The sequence below is a fragment of the Mirounga leonina genome, unplaced genomic scaffold, assembly GCF_011800145.1.
Source record: "Mirounga leonina isolate KUSES-001 unplaced genomic scaffold, KU_Mleo_1.0 Mir_128, whole genome shotgun sequence".
In the NCBI taxonomy this organism is placed as follows: domain Eukaryota; kingdom Metazoa; phylum Chordata; class Mammalia; order Carnivora; family Phocidae; genus Mirounga; species Mirounga leonina.
In genome coordinates, this window is record NW_023270320.1 from 25379512 (window position 1) to 25394755 (window position 15244).

Below are 15244 nucleotides of genomic sequence, written 5' to 3' on the forward strand. Positions count from 1 at the left end.
CTGGGCAACTAACGGCCTCCAAGGTTTATTTCTTCACGTGTCCCTTCCCGCTCGGGAGTCGCGGGCCTCGCTTCCCCCTCCCCGCCTCCCGCAAGGGGGCGCGGCGCTCGAGCCCCTCTAGGCCTTCGGCGGGCCCACCGCGCTCTATGACGCCCTCCGCGAGGAGCCACGAGGAGGCGCCGAGCCGCACGCTCCGCCTCCATCCAGTTCCCGCGGTACTCGCGCCGCTCCCTCTGCACCCCCTCCTTTCCCTTTCCGTTCTCCCCGCCTCCGGAAGCAAGAGCCGTGCCGCTGGGAGCCGCGTGCGGGGGTTGCGTGCGCGCGGTGCTGCGTGCGCGCGACCCTGGAACGCCGCTGGCGGCGTGCGAGACGGCTGCGACGGCCACGGCAGCCAAGTAAGCGGTGCGCCAGCAGCCCCTTGTTCCCCGCCCGCGACGCGCCCGCCACGCTCGCCTCCGTTCGGGATCCGTTTCCCCTCTCTGGAGCCCAGACAGCGGCGAGCACTCAGGGTCGGTATGAGGAAGCCAGCGCGGGAGGTTAGGAAGGCGGGCGGGCCGGGACCCCCAGCCCTTTGCTCCGTCGGCCCTGCGGCCCAGCCAGCCCCTCGGGTGGCGTGTGTAACCACAACAAAGGCGTCCGAGCCCGCGGCCGGCGGGTCCGTGGGGCCGCCCGCAGCCCCAGCCGGCCCCTATGGGAACCGCCGGGCCTACCTCCGGGATGCGTTCGGGGATGGCCTGGGGGCGTCGGCCCTGAGTCAAGAAGGGGTGGTTACTGGGAGCCGGGTTCGGGTCGGCGCCGCCCACCCCTGAGGACTCGACTCTGAACTCCGGAGCCTCAGGGGCTCTCAGTTATCTTCTGCCTCCCGTGCGGGGCGGGGAAAGGGGATGGTCAGGAGGGGGTGGTGAACGGGCCCTTGACTCAAGTCCCTGGAAAACGGGTGTTTACTCTGGGCCGAGATTTTCGTGGACCCAATCTTGTTTGGACCGTATTATACACCTAATTACAGAAATAATGTGATGTCACAGTAACGAAATGACAGTTTAAAAAATGCCAGATTCTTATTTGTGTTTTCCTGATGTATCTTAAAAAGCTTTAGTATTTCTGTTGCTGGCCCTGCAGGAGCGATGCAAATGGTGGTGAGTGTCCAAGTGACGCTCAGGCAGCTTTGACAAATACCGGTTTTCATTGAGCCCCAAAGACTTATTAAAGGAATTATCATTTAAGTTTTATCCTTTCCCAATATGTTGTAAAGAGAATCTTCACAATCTTAAGTCCACATTTTTATTTTCCAATGTAAATTGAATCTCACTAACTTTGAAATAAGTGTTATCGGAAGGATTGCTTAGTGGATGGGATCGTTGGATAATTTTCCCATAAATTCAGTTAAATAACCAGAGAGCTTAAATCCTTAATAATAACCCTATCTGTTGGATGTTATGCCTGAAAAGTCTCCCAGGTGTTATGTGCCACCTCTCATGAACTGTGACGACTTAGTAAGGTGGGTCCTTAACTGTTGAGGACTACATCAACCATGTGAATACAGATAAGGGGATGGTTAATTCTGGTGTGTGTGGTAGGGGGGCGGGCGGGGGGGACGATTGTGGGAAACTGTCAAGGAGCCAGCTCAGGGAAAAGCAGTGATTTTTCTGCTTACATAGCAAAGAGCAGAACTAGAGTTCAATCTTAAGTCTCCTAACTCCACAAACTCCTTCATCAGATAAACATTCTTTGAATGTCTAATACTTGTCAGATCCTACGTTAGGCACTGCGGATATAAAGATGAGCAAGATCCAGGAGTTCCCTGTTTGGTAAGGAGATAAGGCACAAACTGTTAGCTATGAAAAACACATTTCAAAGAACTACCTAATCATTTGGATTACAAATAGATGTTGGGATTTAGACCTAGTTCATAAAATGTTATGGTTGGGAAAATGATATCCTCCTAATGCATGAATTCCCTCTGTGGCATCCCAACAAGTGGACATTCAGTTTTTGCTCCAACGTTATCTAGTGACTCGTGGCTCATAATCTTAGAAAGTAGCCCATTCCATTTTGAACAATTCTTAGGTTGATTTAAGAACAGGTTTCTTATATATTACATCTATTGATGCAAGTTCTACCTCTGAACTACAAATAACAGCTCTAAAATTTTTTTTTCATATCACAGTCCTTTAAATATCTGAGCATACCCTTTCTCTTAGCCATTACTTTTACTAGCTATGAATCCCTTGTTCTATGAACCATTGATCATGACTTAGATTCTAGACTCTTCACCATAGCACTGAGAGCTAGATGCTTCATTCAAGAAGTAGTTTGACCAAGCAGTATATAATGCAAGTTACCTTAAGACTGCATATTGCTATCCCGGTATGATTTAAGAGCATTTTAATCTTGATTTCTAAGTCATGCTTTTGCCACTTGGTAAGCTCCCAAGTCTTTTTTCAGTAAACCTTCTTTTAAGCTGGGGCCCACAGTGCACCTTCCCTCCTCACCTTCCCTCATTCTGTGTCTGTGCTATTGTGTTATTATTTGGCTATTTCAAATACACCTCCCCATTAGGTTTTTGGCTTATTAATTTTCCTCTGCTTGTTTCAGTATAGCAGAATCAGTAAGACTGCTGACTGTCTGGATTCAAATCCTGACTCTGCTGCTTTCTAGCCATGTGGTCTTTGAAAATGTCAGTTAACCTCTGTGCTTCAGTTTCCTTGTCTCTAGCCTCAGAGTTGTTACCAGTATTAAATGGTCAGTGAAAATAATCCATGGTAAGTGATCAATGAAAGAGTGCTTAAAACAGTGCTTGGCACATAATAAAATCTATATGAACATTAGCTTCTTTTCCATTTATCCAGAACCTTTGAATCCTTATTTTCAACTGTCCATCTCATTTTTTTTAATTCACAAATTCGATAAAGCTTGAAGTCGTAAAAGGCATACTTGATACAAACTAATTTAAATTGTTAAAGGCATTTAAATTGCTAGGCCTTAGTCTCTTCATTCCTAATGTAAGGGGGTGAAATTTTTTCCTTTCAGGGCTGTTGGGGAACTCTGAGGGTAGGGGAAGGGTATTAGCTCTAACTTGATTATTTTGCCATGCACCTTTGTAGGGGACTTTAAATAGGTCTCACTCAAGGTTATCAGGGATCACAACATTTGACTTGATATGCCAAACACATAAAGAGGAGGCATGCTGGAAACATTTCAAGTTAGTGACTTCCAGAATTGTCACTCTCCTTGTCAGAAATACCTTTGGAACTCACTACTGTCTTTGGAAAGGTGGTTTGGTCACAAGCTCAGATTGGGATAGAGAGGGTCATAAGTTAATTTAAAGTTCTGAATTCTTATTACCTAGATTAACGCTTTTTAATTTACTCAAGGCTACTACTGGTTTATTTAATTTATGGTTCCAGTGAGGTTTGTTCCCATTTACTTTGTTAGTGGAAAACTGCTACATAGCAAATAAATCCCAGCAAAATGTGTGACAGTCACTGGCATGTGTATCTAATTGTAACTGTACAGACCATCCTTTTCTGTTCCTAAATCCATATTGCTAAATAGGTCCCATTTTCCTTTAAAAGTCCCAGTGGTGAGAACATCTTGTTATCTTGCTGACAGTTCACTATCAGATAAATCATAGATATCACAGCAATGTATTCTAAAGGTTAAAAACAAACAGATCTTACTTAAGGACCTTACTTTGAAGCAGAATAAACAGTGATTAATAACATCCTTAAACTATGCCTGCCTTAGAATCATGGCTGTGCCACTTACCAAGCTATGTGACTCTGGGCAAGTTCTTGCGCTGCTTCATTTTTCTCATTGGTAAATGGGAATGATAAAAACCTCTTAAACTTAGATACATTTTAGCTGTTAGTTGTACTAGAATAGTAGCACTAATACAAATGAGACTTAGTTATGTTAGTAATTTTGTGTATTTCCTGAAAAATGTAAACAAGTTTTTCTGAGGCATGGTAGTGAGAATGATTTGGATGATTTGTTTTTGAAAGAGTTGTTTTTTAAACTGACTAGGGAAATTTATGCTCTGGGCACTGCCATGAAACCATTTGTTTTTAAAATTTGAAGAAACTTCAAAAAAAATTTTTTTTTGAGAGAGCGCACAGGCAAGCAGAGGCGGAGGGAGGGGCAAGAGGGAGCAGGACAGAGAGAATCTTAAGCAGGCTCCATACTCTATCTCATGACCCTGAGATCATGGATCTCACGACCCTGAGATCATGACCTGAGCTGAAATTGAGAGACCCTTAATGAGGCTGAGCCACCCGGGTGCCCCGCGCCCCCCCCCAAATTTCTTTAATCACAAAGGTATTCTTAACCACGTAACAAAGTGAGAGAGAAAAAATATCTGCAACCCTTTTTTATTCCATCCCTTGACATTTGGATTAAAGAGTTAATTACCTTACAAAAGAGGGTAACTTTATTGAGAATTTGATGACAAAATAATGTTTATAAGAGCTATCCACCATTCAGTGGCTGCTTTGATCTGTTGGTTTCCTTTTTGAAGTCAGGTGAACAGAATTAGATTGACAATGTTCAGTCATAATTTTTTTTTTTAATTAAGTAGGCACTACGCCCAACATGGGGCTCCAGCTCACAACCCTGAGATCAAGAGTCACATGCTCAACTTGCTGAGCCAGCCAGGTACCCCTCAGTCCTATTCTTTGTGATGTGAAGACCAATGATCACAGGCCTCTGCCAGGTTCTTTATTTTTTACCCCCTGTGGGCTTCTTCACCTTCATCCTTTCTCTCCCCTTACAGCCTCATACTCTTAGCTGTTGAACGATGTCCTTCCAGTCCATGCTATGTAATTTTGTGCCCATGAGGAATTCAGTATCATGTGTGTTTTAAGTTTTATATAATTGTTCATTTAATTCTCTCTTTTTTTTTTTTTAAAGATTTTATTTATTTATTTGAGAGAGAGAGAATGAGAGAGAGCACATGAGAGAGGGGAGGGTCAGAGGGAGAAGCAGACTCCCTGCCGAGCAGGGAGCCCGATGTGGGACTCGATCCAGGGACTCGATCCAGGGACTCCAGGATCATGACCTGAGCCGAAGGCAGTCGCTTAACCAACTGAGCCACCCAGGTGCCCCCATTTAATTCTCTTTTAATAAACATTTTGTATATCTCAGCTCATCCTTTTTGATGGACATATAGTATATCTTATACAACATTTTGCTTATCCGTTTTCCTCTTATTAGACACTGAGTTTTTTCCTAACTCATTGCTATTACAAACAGTAGTGCTATGATGAACATCCTTGTACATGTGCCCAGAAACACAATTGGGAAGTGGCAGAACCAAGTTTGAGCCTGAGTGTGTCTGACTCCATTCATTCTTTATCATTGTGCAGACTCCCAGTCATCACTTATTTGCTTAATTTATTGCAGGGACACTATTCTAAAAACAGTAATGGAAATATTAAAAATGCAGTGGAATTGTTGGTTTTCTTCTAACAGGTCAACTTAATTTTGCCCTTTCCCCCCTAGTTTTTGTTTAAATGTGTAAATTGTATTATTATTCCAGTGTGGATAACAGGGGTTTTTTTGTTGTTTTTTTGTTGTTTTTTTTTAAAGAGTTTATTTATTTATTTGACACAGAGAGAATGAGAGAGAGAGAGCACATGAGAGGGGGGAGGGTCAGAGGCAGAAGCAGGCTCCCTGCCGAGCAGGGAGCCCGATGTGGGACTCGATCCAGGGACTCCAGGATCATGACCTGAGCCGAAGGCAGTCGCTTAACCAACTGAGCCACCCAGGCGCCCTGGATAACAGTTTTGTATTGTGCGTTTTTCATGCTGATATATCACCTAAATCAGGGGTCCACAACTTTCAGTAAAGGGTCAGTTGGTAAATATTTTAGGCTTTGTGGGCTATATGGTCTCTGTCACAGCTGCTCAACTCTGCAGTTATAGCTGTCAGAGACAATATCTAAACCTGTGGCTGTGTTCCAGTAAAACTTTATTTACAAGAACAAATGGCAGGTCAGATCTGGCTCATGCACAGTAGCCTGCTGACCCCTGATATAAATAATTCTTTTGATGGAGTCATAATATTCTTCTCTTCAAGTTTTTTTCAGTATTACAGGTAATACTATAACGCACACCATTCTTTCTTTTTAGTATTACATTCTTAGAATGAATTTCAGAAATGAAGGTACTGATTCAAAGGCTTATGACTTTCTTATGGCTCTGAAAATTAATTGCCAAATGCCAAGGAGATAAGTTTCAATTTTTATAAATTAAGAAAGTAAACTTTAATTTCAATGTGGATAAATATGACATCTGAAACCTTATTAAATATCTTTGAGGATCTGTGGAGGAGGCATCCTTCTGTTGATTTGAGTTTTGAAACTTACGAGGGCATTGATCTGTGCTGTGGGAAATAATATTTCTTGTATTTATTATTTCGGTATAAGTTATCTGATTTTTCTTAAACTTTTAAGATCTGCTTACATATCTTATCTCAATTTAAATCTAATAATGTGTTAGAATTTTAAAACTCATTTGTACTTTGATTAATCTTCACTTAGCTTAATTTTCCCTGAACATTCTATACTGTTTATGAACAGCACAACTACAATTTTGGTGTATTTTATTTTCTTAAGTACCTTGAACCCCTGACAAGGGATACTTACACATCTAATAAAGGAAGTCTAGCTAAGCACTTAGACATTTTTAGTAAATCTAATAAGTCTTAACTTACTAATTCAATTAATCAGATTTCCTTAAGCATTTAAAAGTTGATTGCAAATAGTTAAATTTTTTGTTTAATATGTCAGAATCTCTTAAATTCTTCAAAACCTTAAAGGCAGAAAAAGTTACCCAATGATGATAAAATGTATTACCACACATACCTCGAATCTGTCTTATTAACCTATTACTAATAGTATGAATTTGGTTGACATTTAAATCATGTTTGTACTTGTTTTATAGGTTGTGGGATCACTTAAGCAATTAAAGGCTCCAGAGTATTGTGGCTGATTTAGAAGACAGATTACATAATTTTTTATTGTAGTAGAATTAATCATAATTTGAATATACTGAGTGCATAATTGGATTGTTGGCTATATATTACTAGAAATTTATACTTACCTTTCTTTAACGTACCTCATATTATTTGCCCTTTTGAATATCTTTACGAACTAATAGCTTTCTACAGAAGTACTTTTTCATTTTTAAGTATATTTTGTGTGATTTGTTTTCCAGTACTAAATTGTCCAGTGTGGACAGTGGAAGCCCCTTTAAACTAGAGCTGTTGTTGTATTACCACGATATCAGGCATATTTGAATACTGTGCCTTCTGATAACAGTAAGATATTCTAGGCCCTTGTTTTTCTTTCCCTCCAAAAATAGAATCAGCTGCCTTCCAAGTCGTTACGGTTTTTTGATTGTTGGTTTTTGTTTTTTGGGGTTTTTTGTGTGTGTTTTAGTGGAGAATAGTATTAGAGGTCAAATTCTAAATTCAAGATGGCTTAGCTGATGTGGGGAGGTTGTAACACCATCCCTTCTTATTCTAAACTCTAATTGTACTTATAGAAGGTAGATTTTCCTTAGGGTTCACCTAGGTTCACCTAGGTGTATGGATATTCACCTAGGTATATGTTTGTGATATGTTTGCCTTGAGTACTCTTGTGAACTGAACTATTAGACTTACTTATGTTTCAAATCACAATTTATTATTACCCATGTAGCCTGATTATCGCTTCACTGAGTTACTATTTTTTTTTGGTGTTTTTTTGTCATGTTTCTCTATAATCAAACTTCTCAGTTTGGGATCTGCAATTACTATAAAAAGTGAAAAGTATTGGGAAATTATTCTTTGGTTTGATGATAACACTGGCCTCTTTTTCAGATATATTTTTACCATCATGGATCGGTTTATAGATGTATCAGAAGGTGAAGTGGACCATTCCTTCTTTGACAGTGACTTTGAAGAAGCAGAGAAATGTGAAAGTAACTCAGTTTTTGGCAAGCAAAATGATGACCCTAAAGAGAGGATAGATAAAGATACAGAAAATGTAAACTTGAAATTTGGAATACAAAGGAAGGAAAATGCAATAAAGGAGAAAATTACTCCAGAACACCACCCTGTAGAAAATGATAATATGCAAACCAGAAATTCTTTATCATTGACCACTTCAAGATCAAAAAAATTGTGGGATGCTACAACAGGGCATAAAATACACTTGCCCACTCCAAGTAGAAGTCCCAAAATTATAAAAGAAGGTGAAGATAATTATTATACAGATGGAGAGGAAAGCAGTGATGATGGGAAAAAGCAACATGTCAGGTCCAAGTCAGCTAAACCATCTAATAACTTTAAAAAAAACATAAGTAAAAAATATTCCAAAAGTAATTCCTCCTCCTCCTCTTCCTCTTTGTCCTCCTCATCTTCAAGTTCAGGCACAGATTGTTCAGATGCAGGGTCTGATATCTGTATTTCTGATTCATCGCCATCATTAAAGAAACGTCTATGTGGTGTAACCCACTTGTCACCAAAACAGAAATATAAACCAGGAATGAAATCAACAGGAATACAGCCTTCAAGTGCTAAACCAACAGTCAATGACTACCATGAGGAATCTGAAGATACTGTGACAGATGTCACTCCTCTGTCAACTCCAGACATCAGCCCTGTTCAATCTTTTGAACTGGGAGCATCAAATGATCAAAAAGTAAAAGTTAAAAGGCAAGAAAACGTGAGTCAAGAAGTATATGGAAATGTTGAGGATTTAAAAAATAATTCAAAATCGATGAAATCAACCAAAAAAGGGCAAGATAAACATGGGCCTGATCTCACATCAAAATCTTCAGTGTTAGATTCCAGTTCAGACCACAGATATAAACAAAAAGCCCTACATGACACAATGGACCTCAATCATCTGTTGAAAGGTAATTTTCTTCTCTTTTTAAAAGCTGTATATATTGGACTTAGATATTAAACTTCATGGTATTTTGAGCTTAAATATCAAATGCTATGAATTTGCATTGATTTTTCTATTAGATATATTTTATTGTTTGGGATAATTGATGTAGTAACTTTACCTAATATCCTATTTTACCATAAAAATACCTGGAATATCATTAGTTATAATATTGAAAAGCTAATTAGGACTAGAAACTACTGCCCTAATTCTGTTTTAGTGTCTTACAAAGTCATAAAGTCTAGAGGGACCAGATAGATAACAGAAATGAGAGAAGTGGAGCCAGATGTTTTTCACTTTTGAGAGATGTGTATAAGATACATTTCACTTTCTTCTTTAAGAAAGGCAACAGTACTAAAGTTAAAATAACCTGACCTGTTGTCTTCATATCAGAGAAAGTGGCAAAAATGCTGGCAAATGAAATTTTCAGAATAAACTGTAGGGAACTATTCAGACTTTAAGTTAAAGGTTAAAGAGGATTACTTGAAAATAATTACCAAGTTGATGAAATAGCATAATTCAAGTTTCAGTTCCTTTAAGATGATAAATTTTTTGAGGTATAATTGACACAGAGTATTTTGTTGGTCTCAGGTATATATATATATCACAGTGATTCAATACTTTTATACATTATTAAATGATACCCATCATAAGTCTAGTTACCATCTGTCACCATACAAAATTATTACAATATTACTGACTTTAGTCCTTGCGCTGCACATTACATCCCTGTGACTTAATTTATTTTATAAATGGAAGTTTGTTCCTCTTAATCCCCTTCACCTATTTTGTCCCTTCCCATCCCCAACCCTTCCTCTCCTCTGGTAAGCAACAGTTTGTTTCCTATATCTGTGAGTCTGTTTAGTTTTGTTCTTTTGTTTTGGTATTTAGATTCCACATACAAGTGAAAGACAAATATGGTCTATTTGTCTTCATCTTATTTCACTTAGCATCATACTCTCCCCGTCCATGTTGCCACAAATGGCAAGATCTCTTTCTTATGGCTGAGTAATATTCCATTGTGTATATATACCACATCTTTATCCATTCATCTGTCGATAGATACTTAGGTTGCTTCCGTATCTTGGCTGTGGTAAATAATGCTGCAGTGAACATAGGGGTGTGTGTATCTCGTCAAATTGGTGTTTTCATTGTCTTTTGATAAATATCCAAAAGTAGATTGCTGGATCATATGGCATTTCTGGTTTTAATTTTTTGAGGAACTTCCATTCTGTTTTCTGTAGTGGCTGCACCATTTACATTCCCAACAGTATAAGAGGGTTCCCTTTTCTCTACATCCTCACCAACTCCTGTTGTTTTTGTGTTGTTGATTTTAGCCTTTCTGACAGGTGTGAGGTAGTACCTCATTGTGGTTTTGATTTGCATTTCCCTGAGGATTAGTTACGTTGAGCATCTTTTTATGTACCTGTTGGCCATCTGTATGTCATCCTGTCATCTTTGGAAAAATGTCTACTCAGGTCTCTGCCCCCTCCCCCCCCTTTTTTTTTATTTTATTTTTTTAAATATTTTATTTATTTGACAGAGCGAGAGCAGGAACACAAGCAGGGGGAGTGGGAGAGGGAGAAGCAGATCTCCTGCGGAGCAAGGAGCCCGATGTGGGGCTCAATCCCAGGACCCTGGGATCATGACCTGAGCCGAAGGCAGACGCTTAACAACTGAGCCACCCAGGCGCCCCCCCCTTTTTTTAATTAAAGTGTAATTAATATACAGTGTTATTAGTTTCAGGTATACAATGTAATGATTCAGCAGTTCTATACAGTACTCAGTGCTCATCATGTAACAAGTAAGAACAAGTGTTCTGTTACTCCCCTTTCTTTATTTACCCATCCACCTACCCAATCTCCTCTGGCAACCACCAGTTTGCTCTCTGTATTTAAGAGTATTTTTTTTGTCTTTTTTCTTTGTTTTGTTTCTAAAAGTCCACATATGAGTGAAATTATATGGTGTTTGTCTTTCTCTTATTTCTCAGTGTTATACTCTCTAGGTCCATCCATGTTGTTGCAAGTGAAAAGATCTTATTCTTTTTTATGGCTGAGTAATAGTTCATCGTACATACATACCATGTTTTCTTTATCCATTCATCTATGTATGGACACTTGGGTTACTTCCTTATTTTGGCTACTGTAAATAATCAGTAAACAAGGGTGCATATATCTTTTCAAATTAGTGTTTTGTTGTGGTTTTGTTTTGTTGTTTTTTAAGTAGGTTCCACGCCCAGCATGGAGCCCAGTGTGGGGCTTGAACTCACAACCCTGAGATCAAGACCTGAGCTGAGATCAAAAGTTGGATGCTTAACCATCTGAGCCACCCAGGTGTCCCACAAATTAGTGTTTTTTTATTTCTTTGGATAAATACCCAGTAGTGGAATTACTGGATCATATGCTATTTCTATTTTTAATTTTTTTTAGGAACCTCCCTTACTGTCTTCTACACCAGTTTTCATCCCCACCAATAGTGCATGAGGGATTCTTTTTCTCCACATCCTCACCAACACTTGTTATTTCTTGTCTTTTTTATTTTAGCCATTCTGACAGGTATGAGGCAATATTTCATTATGGTCTGCTCAGGTCCTCTGCCCATTTTTTAATCAGGTTATTTTTGATAGTTTTTGAGAGTGTAAGTTCTTTATATATTTTGGGTATTAACCCCTTATCAGATGTATGATTCAAATATCTTCTCCCATTCAGTAGATTGCCTTTTCATTTTGTTGGCGGTTTTCTTCACAGTGCAAAAGCTTCTTAGTTTGATGTAATCATATTTATTTTAGCTTTTATTGCTCTTACCTGAGGAGACTAGTCCAAAAAAATATTACAAAGACTGATGTCAGAGAACTTACTGCCTATGTTTTCTTCTAGGAGTTTATGGTTTCAGGTCTTACATTCAAATCTTTAATCCATTTTGAGTTTATTTTTGTATATGGTGTAAGATGGTCCAGTTTCATTCTTTTTGCATATAGCTCTCCAGTTTTTCTAACACATTTATTGAAGAGACTGTCTTTTCCTCATTGTATAATCTTGTCTTCTTTGTCCTAGATTGACTGGATATGTGTGTGCTTATTTCTGGGCTCTCTGTTCTATTCCATTGATCTGTGTGTCTGTTTTAGTGCCAGTCCATACTGTTTTGATTACTATAGCTTTGTAGTGTAGTTTGAAATCAAGAAGTGTAATACCATGTTTTTTTAATCCTTTCTTAATATTGGTTTGGCTATTTGGGGTCTTTTGTGGTTCCATACAAATTTTAGGATGCTTTGTTCTAGCTCTGTGAAAAATGCCATTGGTATTTTGATGGGGATTGCACTGAATCTGTAGATTGTTTTGGGTAGTATGACATTTTAAGAATATTAATCTTCTAATCCATGAGCATGGTATATCTTTTTGTAAGCTATAAATATTTTTTAATTAGTAAACATTTTTATTGCTGTATTTCCATATCAATTTATTATTATTTTTTGAACATATCAATTTATTATTATTTAGTGTGAAAGAAACAATTTTTTCCACGTGAAGTAAAAACAACTTGAAACTTTACCTTTACACTAGTAAATGTAACTGTAATAGGTTTGCAGGTTAGATTTTAGGTCATTTGAAGATAACATTTTTAAATTGTAAATAGTATTCTTTGTCTTTGTTTGAAATGCTGTTGAAAGAACAAATCTTTAGGTACATAATTTATATATGGTGGTAATGTAAGAAGAGTATAAGCAAATCCCTTATGTAGTCAAATGATTCTCACAGTCAGAAGGGTAAAGTATTTTGGAGGAATTTACGCTTGCCCCCTTTTTTGTAGGTTTTCTTTTCTCTCTGCTCTGATTGTACCTATTGACTGTTTAGTGTGTTGAAAAATCAGGCTTTTGGAATTTGGCCATCACCATCTAGTTGTTACGCCTCCACTCCTTCCACTCAATCTCTTAAAACTTTCAGTATTCAGTTTTTTTGTTCTTGCCCCTTTGCTTCTTCCCCTAACAACCCGAGTGATCTTTTAAAAATAAAACTAGTCTTACTAGTTTCCTTCTTAATTCTTCAGTGGGCTCACTCTTATGTTAAGAATAAAATCCATGGGGCGCCTGGGTGGCTCAGATGGTTAAGCGTCTGCCTTCGGCTCAGGTCATGATCCCGGGGTCCTGGGATTGAGCCCCGCATTGGGCTCCCTGCTTGGCGGGGAACCTGCGTCTCCCTCTCCCTCTACTGTTCCCCCTGCTTGTGCTCTCTCACTCTATCAAAGAAATAAAATCTTTAAAAAAAAAACAGAAAAGAATAAAATCCAAATTCCTTATTGTAGCCTAACAGTCAATGTCAGTGATTCTCATCCCAGGCAGTATATTAGTATCACCTGGAAGACTATTAAATTATTAAACACAAAACAAATACTGATGTGTAGGCTCCACAGAAATTTTGATGCAGTTAGTCTAATAGGCTGTTAAAGTTGATGAAAACCATTACATAGTGTGGTTATTGCTTGCATCTCCTTTAAAAAAAAAAAATCTTTCATTACCTTGCTTCAGTCACAGTGCTTTCTTACTATTCTCAGATACTTTGTATTTATGGGGCATTTCCACTTACTGTTGCCCTTTTTCTTTGCATAGACACCTTCTGTCTGTTTCTCAAGTCTTGGTTTATGTATCTCCTCCTCAGAGATACTTTTTTCTGGATGTTCTATCTTTCGTAGTTTCACATCCCTCCCCTTGGCGGTCACAAAAGCCTGGTTTCCTTCCATCAGGATACTTATCAGACCCTGGAATTAGTGTAGTTTACTTGCTTATTTCTCTCACTGGAGGGTAAGCCACATAAGGGCAGGGTCTTAGTCATTGCTAGAATCTCCAAATCTAGCCGCTGTTGGCGCAAAATAGGCAGTATTTGTCAGTGAAGGAACCAAGGAAACTTCTGTTGTTGCACAGCTACGATGGTTAGGAAGTGTATTTTGTATGTTTCACTGACATTTGATTTTTTAACAATTACCTCTTCCTAGATTGGCATCTGAAAGACACAGAATACATCTGTGCCACCATCAAAATTATAATTGCTAATATATTTGATTAATATTCTTTTTTAGGGAAAATCTCTAATTCTTTGTCAAGCCATCCACTGTAAAAATTCTCACTTTTTAAAAAAATTTTAGAGCTACTTTCTAATCTGTAAGATCAATTGTATGATCCATGAGGTTGATGAGTGATCACGTTGAGGACTTCGTCTATCTTCAACTCTTCCAGATTTCCAGCACCAACCCCAGTGCTCTAGCACAACGATTTTCAAACTTTTTGGCCCTTGGACCAGAAACATTTACACTCTTAAAAATTATTGAGGACCCCAGAGAGCCTTTTGTTTATGTGGGTTATATTTATAAATATTTATCATATTAGAAATTATATTAGAAATCTAAGCAATACTAATTCATCTGAGAATAATGGTAATAAACCAATAATGGTAATAAGTAGGTTTTATAAAACATAACTATCTTACCAAAAAAATGAGATTAGCAAATCTCTAATGCCTGGCAATAGAAGATAGCTGGAGTCTCATAGCGTCTTCTGTATACAGCTGTTGATATTTTGGTTGAAGTACATGAAGAAAAACTGGCCTCACACAGATCTTTAGAAAATGGAGGAGTATTTTAATGCCCTTTTCAGTTAATTTTAGATATTCTTTGATACCAAGATTCCACAGGTATTGGTTTCTTAAATGTTAGTTATAATGTGAAATTTGAGACTAATTAATTCGTAGTGTATTATTTTATAACATTGATCTTAATTTTGAATGTGTCTTTTCCCCTTTCATGGTTTTGTAACAGGATGTGTAGGTTATTTGGAAAATATTGGTTCATTGAGCTTACAAATGACGTATTTCAGAATACACTATATAGAAATTATAGTTGTTAATATCACTACCAATATCATCAGAAGGCTTTTGAGAAGCTTTCAAACTCAAGTTTACCAAAAATTCTAATTTTTACTAAAACACTCAGATTGTATCATCACCAAAAAATACTGTCAATTGTTTTCCTCAGAGTTGACAGAATTGTTTTACTTACTTACTTATTTATTTATTTATTTATTAAGGATTTTTTTTTTTAAAGATTTTTATTTATTTATTCATGAGAGACAGAGAGAGAGAGAGGCAGAGGGAGAGGCAGGCTCCCAAGGAGCAGAGAGCCCGATGCAGGACTTGATCCCAGGACCCTGGGATCATGACCTGAGCCGAAGGCAGACGCTCAACCATCTGAGCCACCCAGGCGCCCAAAGATTTTATTTTTTAAGTAACCTCTACACCCAGTGTGGAACTTGAACTCACAACTCTG

At 38.3% G+C, this 15244-nt stretch overlaps 1 protein-coding gene across 3 annotated transcripts in view; it reads left to right on the plus strand.

Moving 5' to 3' along the window:
* Positions 1-319: 319 nt before the first annotated feature.
* CFAP97 (cilia and flagella associated protein 97) overlaps positions 320-15244 on the plus strand; it is a 37950-nt gene continuing 23025 nt past the window's right edge. For 2 of the 3 annotated variants that reach the window (XM_035004244.1, XM_035004246.1), the window contains exons 1-2: positions 402-509; positions 7861-8900. In XM_035004244.1, the coding sequence (XP_034860135.1) occupies positions 7877-8900 (1024 nt within the window). In that variant the 5' untranslated portion in view covers positions 402-509; positions 7861-7876. The other variant, XM_035004245.1, reaches the window with a different exon arrangement.